The following is a 27,775-nucleotide window of genomic DNA, read 5'->3' as shown; positions in this document are numbered from 1 at the left end:
AAAACTTCATCAAAATCAAATCCCATTTGTTGCAAGTATCCTTTTGCGACAAACCTAGCTTATACTTGCTTATTGCCCCACTAGCATCACGTTTGATTTTAATTTTAAATACCCATTTTAGACCTATCAAAATCACAACCAACGGCCTTTTAACGAGCCTCCATGTCTTATTCTTCATAATGGAGTCAATTTCCTCCTCCAATTCTTTTACCCACCTAGGATTTTTCACCGCTTCCAAGAAGCTAGTTGGTTCGTCTTCGTTCATTGATAAGAAAAGAAAATGATCTTCAATAAATAGGTTGACAACATAGTCATCAAACCTTCTTGGTCGTTGAATATGCCTTGACGAACACCTTAGTTTTTCGTTATTAACCTCATCGTCAACTTGCGGCTCGTTATTGAACTCATCGTCAACTTATGGCTCGTGAACAATGTTATCAGGATCTCCATGATTAGCATCCTCTTCATGTCGATTCTCATTTGGGTTTAAATTACCCATAACAGGCCCTACTCCAGTGTCTACGATCGTTTCCTATTGGACCCAAAACATTCCAGACCTTAGCTCGTCTTCAAGCCCACTATTCCAAGCCCAAGTGGCCTTCTCATCAAAGACGACGTCTTGAGGTACAGTTATTTTTCTGGTAGATGGATCAAATAGTCTATACGCCTTGGACCCCGACTCCGACCCAAATTAGACTAATTTCTTTGATCTATCATCCAATTTTTGTTAAGTTTGGACCCAATACTTTAGCATATGCTATACAACCAAAAACCCGAAGGTGTTCAATGTTGGGTTTTCGTCCAAAATATCTTTCGTAGGGTGTTGTATCAGACAAGGCCTTGATGGTAATCCTTTTGATAATATATGATGCATGTCTCACAGCTTCACCCTAACAATAATTCGGTACCTGTGTTTCCTTCATCAAACTTCGTGTCATCTCAATAAGGGTGCGATTTCTTCTCTCAACTACCCCATTCTGCTGCAGTGTATATGGTGTTGTAAGGTGCCTCATCATACCATGGCTATCACATAGACTATTAAAATCTTGAGACGTAAATTCACCACCACGATCTGTTCTTAGCGTTTTTACTGAATTACCCGTTTCCTTCTCAACTTTAAGCACAAAAGTTTTAAAGAAAGACAATGCATCAATTTTTTCTTTTAATAAATAACTCCACATAAACCTCGAGAATTCATATATTATTACGAAAATATATGTATTTCCACCCATTGTGGGAGGTGTTATAGGCCCACACAAGTCACTATGAATTAGCTCTAACGTTCTTTTGCCCGAAACTGCGAATTCTTCGAAAAAGAACTCCAAGGGTGTTTTCCTACTAAGCAAGATTCACATACCTTGTTTGACCCACTGACTTTAGGTAGACCATTTACCATCTTCTTTTTTCCATCGATGTTAGCGTTCCAAAGTTTACGTGGCCAAGCCTTGCATGCCAAAGCCACTCAACGTCATTCAACCTCCTATGCAAGCATATAGGTTTCCCAATAGCAATCTGAGTCTTATACAAATGATTAAATGACCTCTTCACCTTGAACAGTGATGTGTTTGTATTATCATACAAGAATAAGTATTCACCCTTCATGCTAACTCCACAACCACACTCTGTTGCCTGCCCTAGGATGATAATGTTTGTCTTTAAATCGGGAATAAAGTACACATCAGTTAAAAGCTTTTGCCTACCTTCACGACTTTCGAACAATACAGAACCTTTTCCGCAAATCTCAACATGTGAGTTATCACCAAACCAAACCCTACCTCCTATTCGAGTATTTTTATAACTTAAGTAAGAGCGATTACCACTCATGTGATTGCTTGCTCCATTATCAAGGTACCAAACGTCATTGTCACCCATTTGTGAGTATCTTGATGGAATTACTTCAGTCTCGTTTAATAGCACAGTTTCGAACATGGTTTCTGATGGGTTTTAGTCATAAGACATCCTATGTGCTCATACAAACCCTAATGCTTGGATCTAGGTTTCTCTATTGTACATGCTTGTTATCCAAGACTATAAACCCTAATTCTAGCATATGGAATTTGATATTAACATATAATTAGGTTTATGATATTATCTTGATTGTTATGTAGCAATAACAATCCCAATTCCTCCTTGAATTGACTTTGGAAGGCTTAGAGTCACAAGTGTCACTCCTCTAATGGAGTACAAACACCATAAGCAAGTGGAGAAGGTATAAAGAGAGAGGAGAGAGGTAGAAATTCGTCCTTAGATGCTCTAGGGATCAAGTGCACGAAATCCTAAGGCCTTAGGGGTCTTTATATAGGGTTGGGATTAGGGTTTCAGTCCTTATCTTTATCTAGTTACTTGCCCATCAAGCAACCATAAGATAAGCCTTGAAAATCCATATCTCTTGGACCTTGGACGATTTTAAGGATATCCTTATCCTTGAATTCGTCCATCCTTTAACAAGGATAACCATTGCCCTATTTTGCAACTATCACATAATTACAATTCAGCCCCTCTAGTTTAATTAATTACATTTGATCACAAAATTAATTCTTAATTAATTATTGACCAATATTAATTAAACAAATATGATTTCTCCTTTAATATATTATTCTTATAACATATTAATAAATCATAATAACCTCTCTCTTTATTTATTTCTCCAATCAAGTTGCTTTGGTGAAGGCAACCCAAAAGGACCATGCACCATCGGGTCAAGTACATACCAAAATAGTTATGGACTTAGACACTAATCCAACAGTCTCCCACTTGGATAAGTCTAATAACTATTATGCGTATGACTTCGGATCCTTATCTGCAATCGTAGCTTTCCAAAGCCGCTGTCAACTCTGATCCTATCAGATACGCGTGTCCTTAAGATAAGGGATCATATATTCCTCCATTCTAGATATCATATGAGATATGATTTCAAATCATTCTCTTTGTACTATATCTCGATTCCCGATTTATGACGACTAACTAATTGAACAAATCAAATTAGCCCTAGCCCGGCCGAGCATTTACGTTTGTCATCACTAAATCATCGAGGGGGCCCAAAGATATCGCTTTTATCCTACTTTGGATAAAAGGAACAGATAAACTTTGATACAATGCTCGCTTGCACTCACGCACCGAATCACACACAACAATATGTTTTATAACACCAAGTTACTAATGCGTTTACATATAATCAATGTGCAACCGATTCGCAAGATACAACTCACACATCTCGGTTTCAAGAATATAAGATGTTATCGTCTCACCAATCACTCGTGATATAATTCATAGAGCGATCCAAGTGAGCGTGGGTTTAATCCAATGCTCAAATTCATATTCATAAGCACTCATGAACGTTGCAGCAAATATTTGCTTATGTCTAATGCTCTTTAGACAATCCACACACCAATTCACGACAGTCTTCATTCATACCTACTTCCAACATATGAACGACTGTGGCCCGTTCGAATAATTTGACTGTTCTTAACCAATTAAATTATTCAGGAAGTCAAAACATGCAAAGTGAAACACAAGAATAATACTAATCCCATATGGCCTCAACCCTTTGAGTATAAATAAAATACCTTTTATTTATCACCATATTGATTACTCATTATTTGTCGTTTCGGGTAATCAACTTCTTACTTGAATTATTACACTTGTCCCATGCTCCTAGCATGCACACAATGTTTACCTATGGTTCTTACTTTGTGAAATAGACCAAATTGAGCACATTTCCAATCATTTTCATTTCACAACTCCAAATCCTTTTTCATAAGTGAAATAATATCAAATTCTTGCTACTTATAGAATATGCTAGATTCTAACATTTTATGCAATTGTCCTTTCGTAATGTCACTGCACAAAAGTCACAAAGACTATTGCCAATTATATTACAAAGTCCTCTATCGGAGATTGTTACAAGACAATTCCATAGACGTGATATCTCTCACTCAAAGTACATTCCTTTGAACATCCTTTTGCATAGAAGTTTCTAATCTAGTCATAGATTTCTCAATATTCAATTCCCAATATGGAGACACTTCCATATGTTCCATATGACAACTCATTCTTAATAGAATCTTTTCTATTCATAATAGAGCCGATATGGTCCATCAAATATGGAAAGATTTCCATATTTTCCAATATTATACTTCCAACTACTCACAAGCGACCAATCCTCGTCGAACTTTGGGTTGTCCTTTGATAGTTGTTTAATTATTTTAGTCAAAACCAATTCTAGTCCCTTTTCCCTCTAAATGCGCTAGACATTTGAAAAAATTTAGAATGGTCAATCATTAAAGCATTTGCAGTCGATCCTATACCCGAAGCGTATGGGACACGACGCATAATGTTTTATTTGCTATGTTCTCAAAATTCGAATTGTGAAGAGGAATGCCATCATAATCGAAATTTTAAGAACACACTATGTACCCTTGACTAAATTTATTAACATTTCTCAACCTAATCCTTTAGATTTGAAATGAAGCATAATATTCTCTCTCCCTTAATTATAGCAAAACAACTATTCCGTCCTTACGACTTTGTACAGAATGACTCTTGTTTTCTATAATTAATATTGCCAACTTGCAATACGTGCCTTAATAATCATATAATCATAACATTTATGCTCCCACTATCATGATGATTATTATAAAACATAACACTTATGCTCCCACTAGCTTCAACATGTATTCATAAACATCTTAACTTTTAGAAAAACAATGCTTATTGAATATCTTAAGTTCATGTTTCTCATACTTAGTGCTTTGATAATCTTTTATCAAGGCTTCTTGAACTTATACACCTTTTCCTTCAATAGTTCGTATGTGTGTCTAAACACTTAAGACTAATTGTCAAACCTCACAATTCAAATTATGGAAAGGGATACCGTAACCATAATCGAATTCGAGAATGCAATTTTACAATCACTATCTTCTTAAATCTTTCTTAGTGAAAGCATTTCCTCACAATCATTTTCATGAAGGAGGAAATCTTATGACACTTAGATTTAAACGGTGTATTTGTTCCTATCCATGTGAATTTGTTAAAACCAAAGTTTACGACAAATTCAAACTCATATGGATCGAACTTTCTTGATCTCGATTTCTTGCCTTTATGGTAGCACAGCTGCCCACCATGTCTTCCAAGTAGTTAAGCAGCTCACCTTTTCTTATCAATGTACTTTCCATTGATCAAGGTCCTTGCCTTTTATGCATTCAAATGAGAACTCATAGAACTCATATGCATAATTAACTCAATTGGAACGGCATAGAAACAAAATGATGTCAACACGATAGGTCGTAAACCTCAACTCGTGTGCTAGTGATGATTGATAAGGTCTATTTGATTTGTTCTTGAAACTTTTCAAGACCATTAAGACTCCCATTGACTCCTTGACATATAGGATCCTTTTGTCAATAAACATTTCTTGACAAACAAATATTCAAGAGTTAGTGTAGCTTTTATCAAGACTCTTCATAAATTGGTTATAGTTGGTCTTTGTCTTATCCAAGACATCACAACTTTCCACATTTGACGAATGTTATAAACCTTTAATACTTTTCACTCATTGTCACAATCTTAACTTTAAGACTTGTCATTGGAACGAAGTATGATAGACTTCTTGATTTAACCATTTCTTCAATCCTTGATTCCTCTTCTTAAACATACGATTGTGCTAAGATTTACTTAGAGGATCAATTGAGATATGGTTCTTAATCATTAAGACCCATCATAAAGCATAAAAGGTACTCTCCCTTCTTTTTAGAATGGAGAAACTTTTATCTTTCTGCCTACTTGATTCTTCTTATTCGTTCTACTATTGATTTAAACCTTTTTTCAATCAATCTAAAATTACACTTAATCTTGTAAGTATAATCACATTTACTAAACCTTTAGTAAATCATGACGAATATCTTTGTTACTCTTATGGTGGACTTGATCAACACGCAACTTTGTGTGCTCGATCTCCTAGTCCTTCACTTGACACTTTGTCAATGAATTTGTCTAATTATCAAATATGAGATTTCTCATTCATTGTGCAACCAAGTTACGTGATTCCAAATTTCTGTCCAATTGAAACTTTGGGCGATGAGAAACTCTCCCTATTTGGTAAATTCTCGACTTTCCATAAATAACATAATAAGAACCAAATCCATTATTGCTAATATTCAAACATCAATTTTTCATATACTCCATTGCAAGGATAAAAAAAATATTATAAAATCAAAATTTATTTTATTGCAGAAAAATTTGTCCTTACAATGCAATTCATTGAAAAACTATGCTAATACATCTTTCTTAGCAATCTAATTCTAACTCTAAGTAGTAGCTCAAGAATCTAATCTTCGAGAAATGCGATCGAAATCCATTCCTTCACGGTTAGATTCTGCTCACTTCTTCCCTTAAGCTTCCTTTCTTTTCTTCGATCCTACAAAACATCAATTGTAATCTTATCACATTATGTATTAAGAATCTAGAATAGAAGCTTAAAAGAGTTAGTTAATGGATTTTATCTATATTAGAGCCATACGTTTTGACTCTCCCATCTCTTAGATCTCTTAGGTAAATGGGGCAGCTTTGTCTCCAATGCCCTTTCTCTTGGCAATAAAAGCAAATTGACTCTTTTGGAACATGACATGGAACTGCTTCAGACATTGCCTTTCTCTTATGATCAAACTTTTCGATCATATCATGTCTTTCGTTGCCATTATCTATATCCATAGAGGTCTTGAAGGCAAATTCACCAATCAACTCTGCTTTTCTATTGCGCCAAACCATTGCTGATTCAGCAACAATAAGCATATATGTGAGATCTATAAGGGTCACGTCGTGGTTCATCATATAGTACTCTCTTACGAACTCACTATACGAGTTAGGAAGTGACTGAAGAACCCAATCAACAGCCATTTCCTCACAGACAACGGATCCCAACACTCTTAACCTATCAATGTGTGACTTCATCCCTAGGACGTGTGCACACACCGACTTTCCTTCTTTATGTTTACTTGCCAAAAGGGCTTGAGTGATCTTGAACTTTTCAAGCCTTTGAACTTGTGGGCTAGGGAGAATGATTGGAGGAGGAGGAGGAAGTGAAGTAATATCTCTTGTTCCTCGATCGAATCGTAGAATATCATCTTCATGTGGAATGCTTGTTCCACGGGATTTGAGAAGACCATAGTTGTCAAACTTTGACATCTACAATACGGGAGAAAACGAATTCAAGTTAGTTGATTGAATGAGTCCTTAGCAAATCACCCAAATGAGATACTAAGGCTAGGACCCAACACAATATTCTACAACTCAGGAGAGAGATGCCGTAACCCTAATTGCAGAATATTTGAAGGTAAGTGAATGACGATTCACTAATTTCCACCACGAAAAACGAAAAAGAATTTAAGTTTTAAATCTATGAAAACTCCTAGATCCTTTGAGATTCATTGAACTTTCAATGGCATGTTTAAATCTCGATATGCCCCTCTTGTTTGTGACTGGGATGTCGAGGATCACAAAGCGGGTGTGAATAACCATGCAAACTTACATGGTGCCCTCACATGTTACAGTCACCTATTCGATGTGCCGGTAAACCACACACGCTCCACCGAACTATGACAAACATTGAGTCACCCTTTGCTACCTTTGCTTAGAACCATTTAGTATGCCGGTAAACCACACACGCTCCACTAACGTCTTCGCAAGGGCACAAAGTGTAATTTCATGGAATTGCATCAATTCACTTTTGCCTAAGTAACTAAGATTGGGAATTTTATGAAAACATTTAGTTACTTTAGTAATTCATTATACTTATAATGGAAGGTTTTGTCCCATCCTACCCGTTCGGCTAACGACCCTCCACTAGTCAAGAGTGCGGTGGGTAAGAGTGGATACCCATTCAATCGCCATTTTATAGGCAATTTCCTTAAACACCCCTTATAGACCAGCTTCGTGAATGAGGCCTACTAACAGTAAGACTGACTTTTATTCATACATATATATCATGTTAGACTTTTAATGTTATATATAGTATAGGGTGTATTTTATACTTTCAAAATATTAGGTGGTCAAATTTAACAATTATACTTTTAATTCAATTAAATTTTAAACCAAAAACTTTATGGATTTATTAAACCTATTTTAATTATACACCTTAATTAATTAATAAAACCATAAGGGTGTGATTTGAACTTTTTCAAAACTATAATAAGGTTTTAGAATTTAACATTCCTAATTAAACTTAAATTCCAAAACTTGAGGGCAAGTTTTGAAACATTTCAAAACATTAGGGTTTAGAATTTAAATATACATCAAAATTAAACAATTAATCAAAATTTAAATTCCAAAACTTGAGGCCAAGTTTTGAAACTTTTCAAAACAATTTAGTTTTAATCTTTCTTAAAAAAAATTCGAATTTATGACATTTAAATTAAAAAAATTAAATATTAAAACTCTTGATTTAATAATTATCTTGAATTAGACTATTAATTTAATTATTAAATCATAAGGGATTATCTAAATCATGAGGATAATTACCATTTATACATTTAAGATATCCTAATCCCTTAAATATTTCTATAGATTTCGAAAATAAGGATACGATAATGCAAAATCTATAATTACCATATTTAACAATTAGAGGATAATTACAAGATATGGGATAATCCAAATCCCTAAAATTTAGGATCTTATCTTGTGTAAGAGGCTAATTTCGAAAATCAAGGGATTAAAACAAACCCTAGATTTCGAAATTTAAGGGTTTAAGGAAAGGATTTGAAGATCTTATTCAAACTCTTGCAAATTAGGGTTTGCAAACCCTAATCTTGAAAAAAAAAACCTAGCCTCCTAGGGTTTATTGGCAATAAACCCTAATATGTCAAGTTCATACAATTGAATTTTTCATACATATCAAGCATCAATACAATAGAAACCAGTCTAGGCTCTGATACCACTGATGGGTTTTAGTCATAAGACATCCTATGTGCTCATACAAACCCTAATGCTTGGATCTAGGTTTCTCTATTGTACATGCTTGTTATCCAAGACTATAAACCCTAATTCTAGCATATGGAATTCGATATTAACATATAATTAGGTTTATGATATTACCTTGATTGTTATGTAGCAATAACAATCACAATTCCTCCTTGAATTGACTTTGGAAGGCTTAGAGTCACAAGTGTCACTCCTCTAATGGCTTACAAACACCATAAGCAAGTGGAGAAGGTATAAAGAGAGAGGAGAGAGGTAGAAATTCGTCCTTAGATGCTCTAGGGATCAAGTGCACGAAATCCTAAGGCCTTACGGGTCTTTATATAGGGTTGGGATTAGGGTTTCAGTCCTTATCTTTATCTAGTTACTTGCCCATCAAGCAACCATAAGATAAGCCTTGAAAATCCCTATCTCTTGGACATTGGACGATTTTAAGGATATTCTTATCCTTGAATTCGTCCATCCTTTAACAAGGATAACCATTGCCCTATTTTGCAACTATCACATAATTACAATTCAGCCCCTCTAGTTTAATTAATTACATTTGATCACAAAATTAATTCTTAATTAATTATTGACCAATATTAATTAAACAAATATGATTTCTCCTTTAATATATTATTCTTATAACATATTAATAAATCATAATAACCTCTCTCTTTATTTATTTCTCCAATCAAGTTGCTTTGGTGAAGGCAACCCAAAAGGACCATGCACCATCGGGTCAAGTACATACCAAAATAGTTATGGACTTAGACACTAATCCAACAGTTTCTACCATGAATACAATCGGATCTTGCTCATCAACTTCACCTACACTGCAGGAAGTTAAGTCCTAGCTCGGGAAGTGCTTCGCTATGAAGGACCTCAGAGAGGCTTCCTATATTTTGGGAATAAGGATAGTGAGAGACCAAAGTAAGAGACTAATAGGACTTAGTCAGAATACTTACTTGGACAAGGTGCTAAAACGTTTTAGTATGGAAAACTCGAAGAAGGGAGAATTACCGATCCAAAGTAATGCCAAGTTGAGTAAGACTGAAAGTCCGAGTACCGAAGCCGAGATAGCAGATATGAGCCGAGTACCTTACGCTTCCACAGTTGGCTCAATCATGTATATTATGACTTGTACTCGCCCTGATGTGGCCTTCTCTTTGAGCATGGTCAGTAGATATCAAGGGAACCCTGGCAGAGCACATTGGACCGCAGTCAAGAATATCCTTAAGTACCTTCGGAGGACCAAGGAATGGTTTTTAGTCCTCAGAGGGAGTGATGACTTAAAGGTGTGAGGGTATAGTGACGCTAGTTTCCAGACCGATAGGGACAACTACCGTTCACAGCCGGGTTGGTTCTTTACCCTTAATGGAGGAGTAGTGACTTGGAAAAGTTCCAAGCAAGAAACCGTAGCTGATTCAACGTGCGAGTCAGAGTACATTTCAACGAGCGAACCGTCAAAGGAGACAATATGGTTGAAGAATTTCATTGGAGACCTTGCAGTTGTACCTTCCATAAAGGAGCCTATGAAAATTTTATGTGATAATGAAGGAGCAGTTGCCTTGACCAAGGAACCGAGGGATCATGGTGGATCTCGACATATCGACAGAAAATATCACTTTATTAGACACCGGGTAGAAGAAGGACTCCTCGTAGTTAATAGGACATCGTCAGAGGATAACCCAGCAGATCCGCTTACGAAGGGACTGAGTAGGGTTAAGCACTTGCAGCACGCTAGGAGCATTGGGCCGAATGACGATGTTAGTTTGGATTAGATAGTTTAGAAACGTGTAATAAATAATTGTAATTGACATTTGATGATTAAATAAAGGAGTATTATTTATTAGTACAGTTACTTTCTTATGTTGATTGGTTAACTATTATTTTGCTTTGCATGTTTTGACTTCCTGAATAATTGAGTTAATTGAGAATAATCGAATTATTCAAACGGTCCACCGTCGTTCATATGTTGGAAGTAGGTATGAATGAAGACTGTCATGAATTGGTGTGTAGATTGTCTGAAAGGTATTAGACATAACAAAGGTTTGTTACAACGTTCATGAGTGCTTATGGATGAGTTTTGAGCATTGGAATAAACCCGCGCTTGCTGGAATCACTTCATAGAATTTATCACGAGTGATCGTAAGACGATAATATCATATGGTCTTAAAACCAAGATATATGGTTTATTGGTTGCTAATTGATTGTACATTGATAATGCGAAACCGCATCAGTAAATTGATGTCATAAAACGCATTGTTGTGTATAATTTGATTAATGAGTAGTAAATGCATATAAGTTGAAGTTTATCTGTTTCTTTTATCCTAAGAGGGTAAAAGCGATATCAGGGCCCCTCGATGATTTGATTTGACTTATGTGTCGTGCCCGGTCAGGACTGAATTGATGTGTTCAATTAAGTTATATGTCAAATGAATCCAAGATCGAGATACAAACTGCTGGACAATAAGTATGACTATGTTCCATGAGATTGTCCGCACGATATCTAAAACAGAGGACTGTACGATCCCTTATCTAAAGGGCAGGTTGCTGATATGATCAGAGTTCGACAGCGTCTTTGAGAGCTACGATTGCTAATCGAGTTATACTTACATTTGTGGTTACTAGACTTATCCAAGTGGGAGACTTTTGGATTAGTGTCTAAGCCCGTAACCATTTTTTGGTGAGTACTTGACCCGGTTATGCATGGTCCTTTTGGGTTGCCTTCACCAAAGCAACTTGACTGGAGAAATAATAGAAAAAGAGGTTATTATGATTTATTAATATATTATAAGAATAATATATTAAAAAAGAAATCATATTTTTTTAATTAATATTGGTCAATAACTAATTAAGAATTAATTATGTGATCAAATGTAATTAATTAAACTAGAGGGGTTGAATTGTAATTATGTGATAGTTGTAAATTAGGGCATTGGTTGCCCTAAGGAAGGGGTGGACGAATTCGAGGTGATAAGGCCTTAGAATTCGTCCATGATAAGGATTCAAGGCTTATCTTATGGGCTGCTTAGTGGGCAAGTAACCAGATAAGGATAAGGACTGAAACCCTAATCTATACCCTATATAAAGACCCCTTAGGCCTTAGAAAATCGACCACTTGATCCCTAGAAGACCTAAAGCCGATTTTTGCCCCTGCCTCTCTCTCTCTCTCTCTCTTGCCTCTCCATTTTCTTGTGGTGTTTGTGAGCCATTAGAGGTACTACACTTGTGGTACTTGCTTTCCAAGACAAAGAGATTGAAGATTTGTGTTGTTATTACAATATAACAACAAGAGGTATGTAATCCCTTATACTACATAGATTTCAAAATACCTAGCATGCTAGGGTTCTTCTTGTGTTCATAAAGTTGTGTATCTAATAGAGAAAACATAGATCCAAATCTAGGGTTGCATGCACACATAGAATTGTTTGTATAAAACCCATCGTTTGACCTTACGTTTCGAGTAACGATTAGCGAAGTGTCCGAATTTATCACACCGATAACATTGGACTTTTGAGTGATCTTTCGCTTTACCTTTTACTTTTTCAATTTCACCACCATCTGAATTCAATGACAGGTTTTGTTGGTGAGTTTTCCCGTTATTATTCCTACTTCCACGACTCCGTCCACCGCTTTTACTCTTCCCGCGACCGGACTCATTGTTGAGTAGGAGTTTTCCTTGATCAGAGTCATCACAGGTCCTCTCTTCGTATGCCTTCAACCTTCCAACGACATCTTCAAACCCAACTGACCGAAGGTCTAAGATTTGCTCTATAGAAGCAACTATGTGGATGAATCTTCTTGGTAAGCTTGTTAGAAAATTTTTAACCATCTTCTTGTCATTAACCGTTTCCCCAAGAGAAGATGATTTAGACACTATACCTGACAGTTGGCTTGCATATTCATCAATTGTAGCCGACTCCTTCATCTTAAGATTGTCAAACTCGGTAATTAGGGTTTGCAATCTAGCCTCCCTCACCCTGTCTGCACCCAGGTTACGGGTTTTTATGGCGTACCAAATTTCTTTTGCCGTATCCATCATTCCAACTTGTAAAATAAGATCTTCAGGTATTGCCTGGAAGATCACAGCAATAGCGACATTTTTCTTCTTTGGATCAATCTCAATATCAACATTATCCTTCTTTGGATCATTCGCTCTCGGATCTATGACATCCCACACCTGATGAACATTTAATATCACTTTCATGCGAAATTGCCCACACAGTATAATTCTTTACATTCAACATTCGTACTTGAAACGAGAAAGACATTCCTTTGTCGCTTCCCCCTGGACCAGAAGACAATGGCGTATCTCCCTCCACCATGTCTTCTTTTCAACCAGGCTCTGATACCAAATCAAAGCAAAAACAAGATCTAACCAAACACACAATGGTTATTATTGAGAAAAACTAAAGCACAAAAAACTCAATTGGTTCATGTTTGATATCACAGCTCGATAACTTAGCATGTATATATATATATATATATATATATATATATATATATATATATATATATATATATATATATAGAATACAAGACATAACAAACTTGCATCTATTTAGGATCCTAGCATCAATCTTTATCAGTATCTAATTTGTCAACCCACAAAACTTGATAACTCCTATTATACCTCATCGTATATAGGATAATTCAGAAATTTCCAACAGTGACGAGTCTAGAACGTAAACTATGTGGTTCACTATTTAATTGAAAATGATAGAAAAAAAACTACTAGTTACGATTCTGGGTCTGATCGGATCGTATAAGGAAAAAAGTTTTAAAGTTCTTATAATTGTATCTGACGAGGTTTTATATCATGATATATTTTCACAATTATATCATTACTAATACTTTCTAAAACCCATTCTTTAATATATGACACCAAACTATCACTCAAAAATTGATCACCAATTTTCCGGATCAACAGGTAGTGAACTTAAATCAACTTTCATATGATTATGTATTGTCACAACTAGGAATTTGATGCTTGTAACAACAACAATGACAACCTTTGTGAACCAAAAATGTGAAAGCATGTATGATGCTTATTCAATAACAACAAATTGTCCATCAAACACTCTATGCAAGCACTTCAAATAGTCAACAAAGAATTGGAAACCCTAGAAATCCCGGTTTAAGTCCATTATGGACTAGGATTTCCTTATTAGGCCTAATAGGCCAATAAGCTTCCAATTTGACTATTTTGGGCTTAGAACTCTTAAATGGGCTCTAATTGGACTCATTTCCATTTATTTTAACATTTTGGGCCATATTGGGCCTAGAATGAAATAAAATACCCTAATAGACCATATTGGGCCATAACTAACCTAATTAGCTTTAATGGGCTATGAAACCCATTATTTTTGTCAAATTGGGCCGTAATTCATCATAGGAGCCCAATGGGCCAAAAATCATCAAAAATGGGCCCATAAGATGGGATTAAGCACCAAAGGCCCAAAACTCTCTTCTTTCTTCCCTTTTCTCGGCCCAAAAAGAAAACAAAAAAAAGAAATAAGAGAAGGGTTGACTTTAGGAGGTGCCACCTCCTTATTACACACCATGCACCCATGCATGGACCAACATGTATCTAGACTAGTCATCTCACCCTCTCTCTTCCCCTTCTCTCTTTTCCTTCGGCCGAAGACACCAAACACACACACACACACCTCACAAATTCTCTCTAAACCACTCTCAAGATCATCCTCTTCTTCTTTGAAGATCTCGAAATTTGGCTAGAAATCTAAGGATTTTCATCAAGTAGTTCGCATCCTTGGTAAGTTATTGCTTTGATTCCTAACATATCTTCTTCATTTCATCAACAATCCCCCTTATCTCATACAAAATTCGTGATCTTGCCTCTTAGAACACATCTAAGTAAAAAAATCCTCCAAGAAGCTTGCTAGGCTGAGAATAGCATCAAACTTCTTTTATTCTTCATAAAAACCGAAACCACAAACTCAAGGTGAGTTAATACCCCTCTTTTTTTCGGTTTTTACTAGTTTTATGGGGGAGATTACAAGTAAAATGTGTAGATCTATGTGTATGTGTGTGTTATGTATGATTTTATGCATGTATGTGTGATTGTATGTGTTATGTGGTAAATATGCAACAAAAAGAGTAGAAATCCCAAGATATATGGCATAAGAAGTAAAACAAACTTGATCTAAGTTATACCACACTAAACAAGTCAAGAAAAATATCCTCTAAGATTTAAAATAGACACATTGTAACATAAAACAAATTTTTGGGGCTTAAATTGTCAAATAAACAAAAGTTGGTGGAAAGGTTGCTATTCACGGTTTTCTTGAGGGGAAAAAGAGTCAAAACAGTTTAAAAAAATGTTTTTGTGACAATTATGCTCTTCAAAGGACTTGAAATGTAAATAATAGCTCAATGGGCCAATTTTTGGGCTTTTCGGCCCATTAAGCCCAAGGTTGCGAAAAATCTGATTTTCAAAGGGCTAAAATGAAAAATTTATCAAAATAGGGGATAAAAGGGTAAACAAAATCAATTCAGGGGTTAAAATGCTTTTCTTTACCAAAAAGGATAAAAAATGTAAAGTTTTTGGATTTTGGGCCAAAATTGTAAAAGTTGCAAAAAGTTTGGACTTTAGCCGTAAAATACTTTTCTGGAAGGGCTGAAACTGATAAAAGTAAATTTTGAGCTAAAACCACCACATAAACAAAGTCTATGGGTTAAAAATGATAAGAAAATGGTTTTAGGGCCTAAAATGTCTTTTTTTATATATAAGGGCTGAAATGGTCAAACCAATATTTTGAGTCAATTATTTTATTATGTAAGATAATTGGGTCAAAAATACCAAACCACAACTTATGACAAATGGCAAGATGAATATACATAAATTCCGAATATCGGACTCGTATCGATAAAAATTTAACGATTGTTCAATTAAACATTCCGACGACTGTACTATACCCACAACCATATTAAATTCTTTGGGCTTGAAAGTTCCATACATGTTTATTGGGCCTTTGTGACCCATTAACATGATTTTGGACCCAATGGGTAATTATAAATGTTATTGGGCCTTCTATGACCCAATTGCATATTTAAGGGACCCTCAATGGCTTTTAAGTGCTATTGGGCCTTAGTGGCCCATTAGCATTGCTAGTAAGGTCCAAGTAATAATGGGCCAACATGTCCTTCGTATACCCAACAACCTAAAATAACTCACGAAGGTAGTAGGGCTTTGTATTTCCTCTTATCTTCGTTTGTTAGGCTTACGCGTAACCAAAGTAAACAAATACAGGTCGATAATCAATAGTAATCAAAGTCAATTGGGATTTAGTGAGTAATAACAAGTGACACCAACGTGTGCCGGTCGTAGTCTGTAGTTATAATCAAAGTCTTCTGGAGGGAGAGCGAGAGTTTGTGTATAGATCTATACGGGGGTGACTCCCCCACACCTCGGCTGTTCGCTACAGTTAGACTCAGCCAGTCTAGGGTGACAAAATCTTAAGATCAATTCCGGCGTTCACCAGAGTGCCAAGACAGACGAATTAATCATTATCATGCATGGTTATAACGACTCACATAAATAATTCCAATGTAAACCAAGTAAACAAGGTAATTCAAAATCATTCACGTAATGAGTAATCATTCAAACCGTTATATGATATTTTTATTTTGGAAAACATCGGGTTTTTCGGGGAAGTTCAACATTTTCACTTGTACGTTTAATACTAAGTTTTTCAATTATACATGTTTTGAAATCATCATGCATATATTTACGGATCTTCACACCTTTTTATAAACAATGGTCTTTTCAGAAAATATCGGATTTTCTGGGTTGGTTTCGTTCAAATTACACAAAACATTTCATATCAAACATGCTTATGAACTCACTAACATTCTATATGTTGACCCGTTTTTAAAATAACTTGTATTCTCAGGTAAGCTGAGGAATAAGTACCAAGTATGTTAGTGTGTTTTGCTTTTAAAAACTATCAAACAGTTTATGTATGGATTTGTAACGTTAAAACAATGTACTTGATGTGAACAATGTCAGTTGTAATATATTGATGCATGGTGATGTTTATGTTATGATTCATGTATATTCATTGTAATGATATTCAATTTAAGTCACACGAGCCCTCGGATATTTCCACCGTCTGGTTTGGGGGTGTGACATGTATTATGTTGCTAATTATCTTTTTCTACTGTAGTTTTATTTATCTTTTTAAAAAACTTGAACAAAACATTTTTTATTCTAAGTTCCGAAGCAAACGACAACTGGCCATTCAAAATCAAAGACATTATTGTTTCTATTTTGTTACAAAGTATCAAAGTAAAGAAACAAATAAATAAAATGAATTCCAAATAAATAATGAACTGTATCAATCGTAAAAACATCTGAATATCCAATTATGTCAAAGTATCAATTATAAAGTATAGAAAAAAATCCACTGTATCAATTATCAAATTATCAAACACAATCAAATTACATAAATTACTCAATTACAAACCATTAATTTCTATTTCAAACAATGTATCAAAGCATCAACCATAATCCAAATTAAAGAAATTAATCAATTACAGTTTAAAAACCTGATACGAAGAAGTTGAAGACCGTTGTCAGTGGTCGGATCTAGCGTTGTTATTGTCGGTGGCGGTGGCGGAGACCAAAGGGGAAGGTTGCTGCTTGTCGATGGTTTGGCGCCGTCAAAGGAAACATCAGTGAACCAGTGGTGTGGTCGGGATGAATACGACGATTTTTTTAATTCTCTTTATTATCTGATTTTAAATGCATTGGACCGAATGAATTCAACTTTGGGATAATAAAATATAAAACATGGGCTTTTAATTCTTTGTTTATACTATCTTTTTTAAACATGGTAGGTCATGTCACAAATGATTTTTATATATAATTTGTAATAAACATTTTAAAATTAGGTGGGTTAAATGACCTACATTTGGATTAAATATATTCGCCAATGGTTTGAAGTAATTTTGTTGGAATAGTTGTTGGAAAATGGGTGGTTATGGAATATGTGACTTGTTAGAAGTAGCATGTTCATGAACCATCCCATTGGTGATTCTAAATTTGGGTATTGGCAAGATGTTGTGTTGGGTATTGGTGATTCTAAATTTGGGTGAAATGGGTGTGTTTGGATTTTGATCCATTTTTTTATGTTTGGTGAACGAGTAATGCTTTTAAAAGAGAGAAAGAATTTATGATTATATTGCGTTGTAGTATATGAAATAGTATGGTATTATAAGTAAATATTAGATAGTTCCATAAATTTAATACCTTAATATAGAAAATATAAGTAAATGCTAATGTCCTATAAATCCAACTTTGTCTTTATAATAATAATAATAATAAGTTCCATCAAACTTTGTGTTTACAACAAAACAATTATGCCAACACAATCTTCCACCCAAAGTTGTCTACCAATTAGATTTCCTTCTTTACCAAAGAGACATTATTATATTACCACATATGAATATGAATGCACTACAAGTTCAAATAATAACACCAAAACAAAATTCAAAATGATTGAAAAAGGTTATATATATATTTTCCATTGAACTTTATAGATATATAGAGATGATAAACAAAAACAAGCATAAGAAAATGATTATAAGGAGAGTATAACGATGATAATCGTACAACTTGTAAGCATGTAAATCCAAGAACGATCCGCCATCTTACTACTACTCTCTTCTGACCTATTTTTACTATAAAAAGCAAACAAAATTTTATCCAGAAATAATCTGGAAATTGCTAATATTCCAAATGTTAAGGCAACAAGAAATATAACAATCCCTTTATTCTCCATATGTACTTGATTCTCCCTCACCTTTGCCACCTCAGCCCTACATCCAAAATCCCACACACACACACATACTCATTAGATTCATTTTTACACAGGACATGACATGACATAACAGTACAATATAATTTGTATTGGACTGAAACCAGACCGATGTCAATAGGACAAAAACTGTAATTTTTTATTGCAGATAAAAAGATGGGATAAGGTGGGACGTGGACAAGCTATTGATATTTTGTTTGTGTAAAAAGACGTAAATGCCCTTCTTATCAAGGAAAAAAATTTAACCTGAGGAAAGCATTGGTCTTTGTGATGTCATCCAGCTGAAGAGATACGAGTGTTTTCCATGAAACTAAATCATCAACCTGCTTACTCTGCAGTAAATAGTAAAAAGGGTTTAAGTTAAAACACAAGAAATAGCAATCAACTTTTCATTTATTTCTATACAAAGCAATTTTTACAAAAAATAACACGTAAGGGTAAAATGGTCATTTTTATAATTATTCAAGAAGTTAGTTCATTATTTTATAAACAGAAACATTGAATACAACAAAAAATAATACACAAGGGTAAAATGGTCATTTTTTATAATTCAGCACAACAATTCAAAGGTTTCAACCAAACAGCATGTTAAAAACAGCCCCTAAGAGAACGTGTAGAATTGTAGTTTTAGCTTTGATTATTTGTCAAGAAATAAATAAAATGGTTGACAATAAGAAAATTGACTAAAATACCCTTTGCATAAAAATAGTACTTACCAAGGCCTCCTTGCTCTCATGAAAACTCTTCAAATCAGTTCTTATTCCCTCCATAATCACATCTCTCTCTCCAATTTCCTCATCAATTTCTTTAAAAATATGTCCATATTTATTGTTCAATTCATCAAGATATCTCTCCAAAACCGATAAATTTATGTCCAAAAGCCGAACTTTTTGCATCAAAATCTTGATCACACTATCCCCGGGCAGCCTGCCCGCTTGTTGTTGCCTTACTTCCGCAAGAGGGTCAGGCACATCAACTGTCTTAACTGCCCGAATTCCATTTTTACCCTCCTCCAAAAACTCCTCATCTTCCATTCTATTTCCATCAAACAAATCATTATCCTTATCATTATCCTCACTTTCAACTTCTTTATTCACAAACTTTTTATTATCTTGAACATTAACCAAATCCTCAAGCATCATTTCAACAGCATCAACCCCATAAACTTGAACAAAACTCAAAGTACAATAAAACCCAGTTCCATAATGACTTAAAAGATTCAACTTTATATATCTCACCCATTTTGGCTCTTTAAGAAAGAATCTTTGTTCATGTTTCACATTTCCAGCTGTGAAATTTCCAAGCTTTACCCATGTTTCAGTAGGGTAAACCAAACTCCCAAGAATCTCAAACTCTTTAAGATTCGATGAATGGTGTTCAAAATTAGCAATCTTGATTGTGTCAACTAGGGTTTCTTCAGAAAGTTCAAGAACTACAAATTTTTCTTCACTTGAACATGGGTTTCTAAGGTACTTATCTTTATCTATTGTTAAAATTCCTGAAGCCCCTTTTGCTTCTTTATTACTTGATAAAACTTTTGCACCTTTTGAAGCAGATGCATAGTTGTAATCTGCTCCACCTGGTTCTAATCTGTGGATTATGCTTACTGAATTTCCGTTTGAAGGGCGAGTTTTTGTGTTGAAAGCTTTGTTCTTGAATTCATCGAGTCCTAAAGGGACTGATCTTGTTTTTTCAGGTTTAGAAGGGTTTTTTGGTAAAGGGTTTGATTCTTTTTGGTCAAATTCAGGATCTTGACTTATACTTTCCTCCTTTTGATCGCTTTCGATTAGGGTTTCTGAATCGATTCCTGTGGATTGACATTCGTTTGATGATAGTGGACAATAAGATGAGTTATTGGATTCTTGATTGAATTCATCCCATGTTGTTAAATCATTTGGAAGATCTTCAGGATTATCTGTAAAATAAGATACACAACATAATGTCATAAATTTATTTAATGAAAAAAACTAGTTATGAATTATGATTGTGATATTGCTATAAATGTCAGATGTTTCAAAGTTAAAATGAAAAAAGAGAGTGTGATGCTATAATGAATGAATCAATGTAAAACATAAATGTAATTTCTTGTATTGACGGATTTACCCTTACAAAAACATGGTTTGAGGAAATATGAATGTGACTGACCTCTATAACCATCACCATGGCCAATCCATAAATTTAACAGGAACAAAAGCCCCCAAAGAAAGACAGCAAGAGACAATGAAACCTTATAAAAGTTATTTTTCCCAAAAGTAGATTTTCCCAAAGCTCTTCTTGAAAGAAGAGCTTTACGTGACCTCTGCATTGTACATCAATCTGATTCACTATTTACAACTCAAGAACAAGAAACCTGCAATCAAATAAACACTTTTGTTAAAAAAAGAATCACCTAAAGTGAACAATGGGTGTATGAAGTATGAACTATGAGCAAAGACAAATCAAAAGCAACAACATTGAAATATAATTTATATCTGTTTACAATTTGGTTGCAAGTAATTCTCGAATGGATACTAAAAATCAATAGATGAAGACAGGCACAAAGAATCGCGTTGGCATATGAACAAACACTTTGCGTGCAAGAAACATCTGGCTCAGGAAAGATGACGGAGGGGTGTCCCAATCAATAACATTCTTCTTTGTTTTGTGATTATAAGTTTGGGCGAGAAAGATCGAATACGCATATATGAAATTGAATTCAAATTACAAAGATCATAAACCCAAATCTTTGAATTTGAAAATCGAAACGTAGAAAACAGAGCAAAAGTCAATAATTGAACCTGGGTACAGGGATCTAAAAAGTATATTATAACATAAAAAGAAGCGGACATCATTAGGCACATGGGGCAGCCGGCAATCACTAAGATCTTAAATTAAATTAAAGAGAGACACACAGGAATTTGACAATTGACAGCACCTGGTAAATCTCTGTTCTTGAAATTGCGAACTTCTTCGAAACGATCAACGAAAAGTTGAAGACGATGAAATTCTTGAGATCATCAAATCAAACTGATAAAAAAGCCTAAAGTTCAGCCGATCTTCCTCCTGACTTTCTTCAATATTCAATTCACCACATCAAATCAGAATTTCAATATAAATTATTAAAACTTCGTCGGATTTGCAGTCTTCCAATGGCGACCCTGTGTTCTTCCCTATAAGAAACTTGCTTTTTTATCGTTTACTTAACCCCTGTTGCCGTTTGTCTCACTCTATGATTTTCAAGAATCTTTGGGTTTTTGATTTTTCCACTCGAATTATGAATTGGGTAATTCCTAAAATTTAAAGAAAGGGCGGTGGATTTACTGCTGATGGGTCAAAAAACAAGCTGTTTTTGTCCTCTCCTCGATGATATCATGTCCCCCACTCTCTCATGAATCATGAAACCCTTCAATGGCGTAAAGAGTAAATTTATATACAAAGAGTTCGATAAAACTCTCATAGAAGAAGATATAGTGTTTTAATAGGATTCTAATGTTTCAAATTGTAGCTATCTAATTAATTATCTATTTACGCGTTCAACAAAATTTTAATATAAAAAATAATTAAAAAATATATATATTTTTTATAAAAAGTATGTCGACTGTAATAATGTCTTATATATCTATATACTATTATTTAATATTTTTTTTTATCAAATAGTATTAGAATATCATTTATATTTTATAAGTCAATGGCTATTTAGTATGTTTGTTCTTGACGAAAATGTCAATATATTATTAATGAAAAATTGAAAATGTCTTGTTTTTTTGTAAAAAGAAATGATCATATATTAATTTTTGTTTTCCTAAAAGTAATCAATTCTGTTGTAGATGCTTTGAACTGAATATAACTATTTATTTTGTTTTAAAATAATTAAAATGAAAAGCATTATATTTTAATATAAAAGTTTGAGTGCTTGTTACTTGAAATTGTAATAATAAACAAAACTTGTTGAAAGCCACATCCAACATCCTCCGAATATCACATTTTTTATATTAATCTTGAGAAAGAAAATATATTTTTAGTCTATTTTATACAGCATACTTCAAGAATATGGTAAAAAAAATAAGTTTTTATTTTATATAAAATGATATTAAATATATTATTTGAAGTAGATGAAAATCAAAACATTGCATTACTTTACTTGAAAGTTATCATAAAATGAAAGTTAATTTATATAATTTTCATAGTACATATACTAAAACCCAAATATAAATATATATTCTCATATATAAACATTGATTCAAACCAAATTAATTTTACTAATTTATATAAACATATATATATATATATATATATATATATATATATATATGTTTATATATATATATATATATATATATATATATATATATATATATATATAAACATTGATTCAAACCAATTTAATTTTATTAATTTATATAATTTATGATTTATATCCTTAAACCCAAATATAAATATATATATTTTCATATATAAACATTGATTCAAACCAATTTAATTTGATTAATTTATATAATTTATGATTTATATACTTAAATCCAAATATAGATATATATTTTCATATATAAACATTGATTCAAACCAATTTAGATTTATTTATTTATATAATTTATGATTTATATTGTCCATAAAGACAATATAATTTTGTGAATGTTACTAATATTATATATATACGTATATATTAATTGTTAGATGACATTTAAGTAAAGAAACTATTTTTTACTAGAAATAAGGAATTTAAAAACGGAAAAAGTTAGAAATAGAAAAAGATGTGATGGTGCCAGCAAATACTCCCAATAAAAACTCGCCATTCGGCAGAAATGGAGTGTACATGGAAAAAGTGTGGGGAACTGTCAGATGATGAGCTGGAAATTTTCAAATTTATTGTTTTTAAATTATTTTTGAAATTATAACAAATCTTATTTTAACTGTTTTAAAATCTATAATTCCGTCAATTACTTTTTTTTAGAATAAATTACACGAATGGTCCCTATGGTTTAGCATAATTTGCGTGCTTGGTCCCTAACTTATTTTTTTAACTCGGAAGGTCCCTACTGTTTGTTTTTGTTACGCATTTGGTCCCTATCTTACCTAAAAATACTATTTTTCCCATGATTTTTTAATTTATTTAAATAAACAGACCCTCAACCCTGCCCCCTCACCTTATCTAACCTACCACACAATTTTTCTCTATTTTAATAATAGTATTTTTAGGTAGGACAACGACCAAACACGTAACAAAAACAAACAGTAAGGACCTTCCGAGTTAAAAAAATAAGTTAGGGACCAAACGTGCAAATTACCCCAAATTATAAGAATCTTTCGTGTAATTTACTCTTTTTTTTATATTCATACCGTTAAAATTATTGCTATAAAGTATAAACTATGGGAATAATTTGAAATAATGTTATTAATTTACCATAAAATAAAGTAGTGACTTTAAAAACTAATTAGATATTTTTATAATAAAAAGCAAAAAAAAAAAAAATTGTCTTCCAATAATTAATTACAGTTTTCTTAATAGGCAAGAAAATTATAATATAATCTTACTCAAACAAAAAAAGGTGACGTGTTTTTCAATTATTCTAGAGGGTGTCATGGGTGCCTAGGTGGCAGGGTGGGTTTGTTTTGAATTAGAATCAAAATCAATATACCTAAAAAGAGAATTGTTAATGATTTTTTGGAATTTTTTGGGGTTTAATTATATTTTGTCACATTGAAATATTGAATCACAACCTTTTAATATGTTATCGTTACAAAATCACTTTAAATGTCGGAATTTAATATAGTAGTTTTAACAATAAATAACAATAAATGTAAAATATATCAATTTGGAATGATGGTCACTTATACTATTCATATAATATAATAACACAAATTACAATTCCTTTCCTTTAATTGATTTGCTTCCACCACTTGTCCTATGCAATGAATGTATTTAGTATTTTCTGAATACTGGTTTTATTGTGATATATTGGTAGGATATTACACTAGTTTGATTTCCAACAAAACTAGAATATATATATATATATATATATATATATATATATATATATATATATATATATATATATATATATATATATATATATATATATATATATATATATATATATATATATATATATATATATATTTTGAAAAAAAAGAAGCACAATTTTTAAAAATAGCAAAAAAGGACAAATACATTGCAATTGAATTGACTTATCATATTCATATGGAGTATGCGATTTGTTTTATTTGGTTAGGTTTTGGGTATTGTACACCATCATCAAAGTAGTGTCATATCCTTTGCATTACTTGATTCGTCGCTGAAAATAAACAATATAATTTTATTCTTAATATGTATTTTTTAACGATGAAAGTAGTTTACATTTGTCATTATTTTTCCATAGCTAGTCTTGCTTCAATTTTTATAACCTCATCATTTTTTTCATAGTTAATCTACAACGATATATATAGACCTGGCAAACGTGTCGTGTTGTGTCGGATTCGTGTCGTGTCAAGACATTAAATGGGTTGAAAGGGTTTGACCCTAACCCGACCCGTTTAATTATCGTGTCGTGTCGTGTTAACCTGTTTATTTTCGTATCGGTTTCGTGTCAGGTTTCGGGTTAAGATTTAGACCTTATAAATATGTTGTATCATGTCAAGTTGAAATGTTTTAATGGTTTGAAAGTATGATTTCTGGAGGCAAAAAGTAAGAAGTGAAAAGTTGGAGTTATGAGATAGAATAACAAAATTTATAGTAAGTTTAGAAGAAAAAATGAAAAGAGTTAAAGTTGTGGAGTAAAAGAGATAGATGGTGATGATGACAAAAATTAAGTAACTTTGAAAATTTGAATATTATTTCTAATTATTGAGTTTGGTCCACTACAATTTCATAACATATAATATATTTATAAAAGTATGAAATTTGTAATAAATAATATATAATTAAAGGGGTCGAGTCATCTTCGAGTTGAAAGTCTTAACCCTAACCTTACATGTTTAATTATCTTGTCGTGTCGTGTCAACCCGTTTACATAAACGTGTCAAAATTTCTGATCCTAACGCGGTAATTTCGTGTCGGTTTCGTGTCGAGTTTTCGTGTCGTGTCATGTTTTGCTAGGTCTAGATATATATGATTAATTTTGTTATAAGTTGAAATCATCGATAAATAATGAGATATTAACTAAACTAATTATTATAAATGATAATTTTAATAAAAACTAGATGGGTTTCCCACGCGTTGCGTGAGTTAGAAGGGCACGTTGGTAATTAAGTAAAGTACGTTGGTATTTCATTTCTTATACTTAATTGCTTGCAGATATGGTGAAATCAACGACTAAAGATAGAGATCGGAGAAAAAAAATTCAAATTTGTGTTGTACTTCATGTTAGAAGTTTTCAAATGGTACAGGCCTATGCATCAGAAGTAGAGTAAAAAACAAAAGTATAAGCCCTAATTTTTATAGCCTTCAACGCGATGAATTAAGATATTATTATCGTCCGAACCCAATAAACGGACTTCAAAATTTTGCCATGAACCTCTCCATACAACCACATTCTGCCATCGGGGGATTGCACCAACTTCATGTTCTGTTGAACAACCTGGTTAGGGATCAAATACATCCACTGAAATAATCAAAATCCCGAAAAATTATTTCGTAAAAAATCAGAGATATATTACAAACAATAGAAAATTAATAAGAAAACTACCTGAATCAGCCCCTGGTCCAGATAACTTCAATGGTCATTTTTTCAGTCTTGTTAGTATATGAAAACATTTGTTGATTTTTTTTTTCTGTATGTGTATGCATGTCAGATAACTCATTGGTTGTTTTTTATAAATAAGATGATAAATGCTAAATGCAAGAAATAACAATGAACTTCTATTTATTTATCAATCCTAAAAAGGAAAGAAATCATGAATGTTGCTATAATACTGAAAGATAAGAAAGTATATTGCCATTTGGTGGATGTTGTCCTAATATCCAAATCTAATTCACCAGGATACAGGATACAGTGCATACATGGGCTCTAAAACTCTCGCCAAATTTCCTGACCCGGAAAGATGCCCAAGGGGTGAGCATAAATCATGACAGATGCCCGAATAAATAAATAAACAAACAGGGATCTAGAATCTTTTTACCAAATTTGGATCAACAATTGTTTAATCGGATTATTGGTCTTTTCAAATAAAGAAAATGGTTATTGTCAAAGTTAAGAATGAGACAATTGGCATTAAATAGTCAAACCTGGGCCTAATTTGTACATAAAGTTGAAATAACTTGGAAAACTATTCCTTAACAAAGAACCCTCCTACCAATACAAGTAATGGTTTTGGCTGGAACTTTATGTATGAATTTTCAATTATACCCCTGACCTCAATTAAATCACATACTCATCAGCATCAACCATTACACTAACACCCTTGCGGCTTAACTTATTTCTTGCGACATTCAACAATAGGATTTTATCTCTGTAGCAAAAAAAATGACAAAAATAATCAATTGTCATCTTAGTAAGTAGAATGAGGAAACAACTTTAAAATGTGACATAATTATTCAAGCTTTTTTATATTTTAGTCTGAATCAATTGTCTTAATAATTAAACGACTATTTTACCCTTATAACATATAGGTCTATTATTCGTATAATTTAATGAATATGTGATTGTGACACAATTTGTGCCAAAACCTCATTTAAAATCATTATGGACTATAATCTTCTTTATCCCGATATTAAGTATAATTCATTATTAAAAAAAGTTAATGTAAACATACCAACGTATTTCTATTTTACAACATTGCACTATAAACTCTCATGTATATGGGTATTTATGATCCTCAAAATAGATAAAACATAGAATAAAAAAAAACATATTTAAGTAATGTTGAAGTTAAGTATATTTTTTAACATTTAAATTACTCAGGTTGTCCAACGTACTACAGGCGTTGTGATGCAGAAAAATGTTGCATTTATTTAGTAATAAACATATTGAAAATAGAAAAATTAATAAATAAAAGAGCAT

General features: G+C 33.0%; 2 protein-coding genes across 3 annotated transcripts; both read right to left on the bottom strand.

The window, feature by feature from the left end:
* Nucleotides 1-415: 415 nt before the first annotated feature.
* On the bottom strand, nt 416-13,283 carry LOC111909796 (uncharacterized). The gene is made up of 4 exons (XM_052766239.1): nt 13,212-13,283; nt 12,493-13,138; nt 909-1,114; nt 416-532 (listed from the first exon to the last, which is right to left on the bottom strand). The coding sequence occupies exons 1-4, from the start codon at nt 13,281-13,283 to the stop codon at nt 416-418; spliced, it is 1,041 nt and encodes a 346-aa protein (XP_052622199.1).
* Nucleotides 13,284-18,478: 5,195 nt separating this feature from the next.
* Nucleotides 18,479-22,235, bottom strand: LOC111909809 (SUN domain-containing protein 4). Of its 2 annotated transcripts, none has more exons than XM_023905582.3 (5): nt 21,715-22,235; nt 20,946-21,150; nt 19,517-20,715; nt 19,047-19,132; nt 18,479-18,801 (listed from the first exon to the last, which is right to left on the bottom strand). In XM_023905582.3, exons 2-5 carry the CDS (start codon nt 21,103-21,105, stop codon nt 18,564-18,566), a joined length of 1,683 nt encoding a protein of 560 aa, XP_023761350.1. In that variant the 5' UTR covers nt 21,106-21,150; nt 21,715-22,235; the 3' UTR covers nt 18,479-18,563. The 2 variants fall into 2 exon arrangements, with proteins under 2 accessions (XP_023761350.1, XP_023761351.1); XM_023905583.3 differs by lacking the exon at nt 21,715-22,235 and adding an exon at nt 21,280-21,644.
* Nucleotides 22,236-27,775: the final 5,540 nt, after the last annotated feature.

The sequence above is a fragment of the Lactuca sativa genome, chromosome 1 (genome assembly GCF_002870075.4).
Source record: "Lactuca sativa cultivar Salinas chromosome 1, Lsat_Salinas_v11, whole genome shotgun sequence".
Classification (NCBI taxonomy): domain Eukaryota; kingdom Viridiplantae; phylum Streptophyta; class Magnoliopsida; order Asterales; family Asteraceae; genus Lactuca; species Lactuca sativa.
This window is presented reverse-complemented; position numbering and strand designations above follow the sequence as displayed.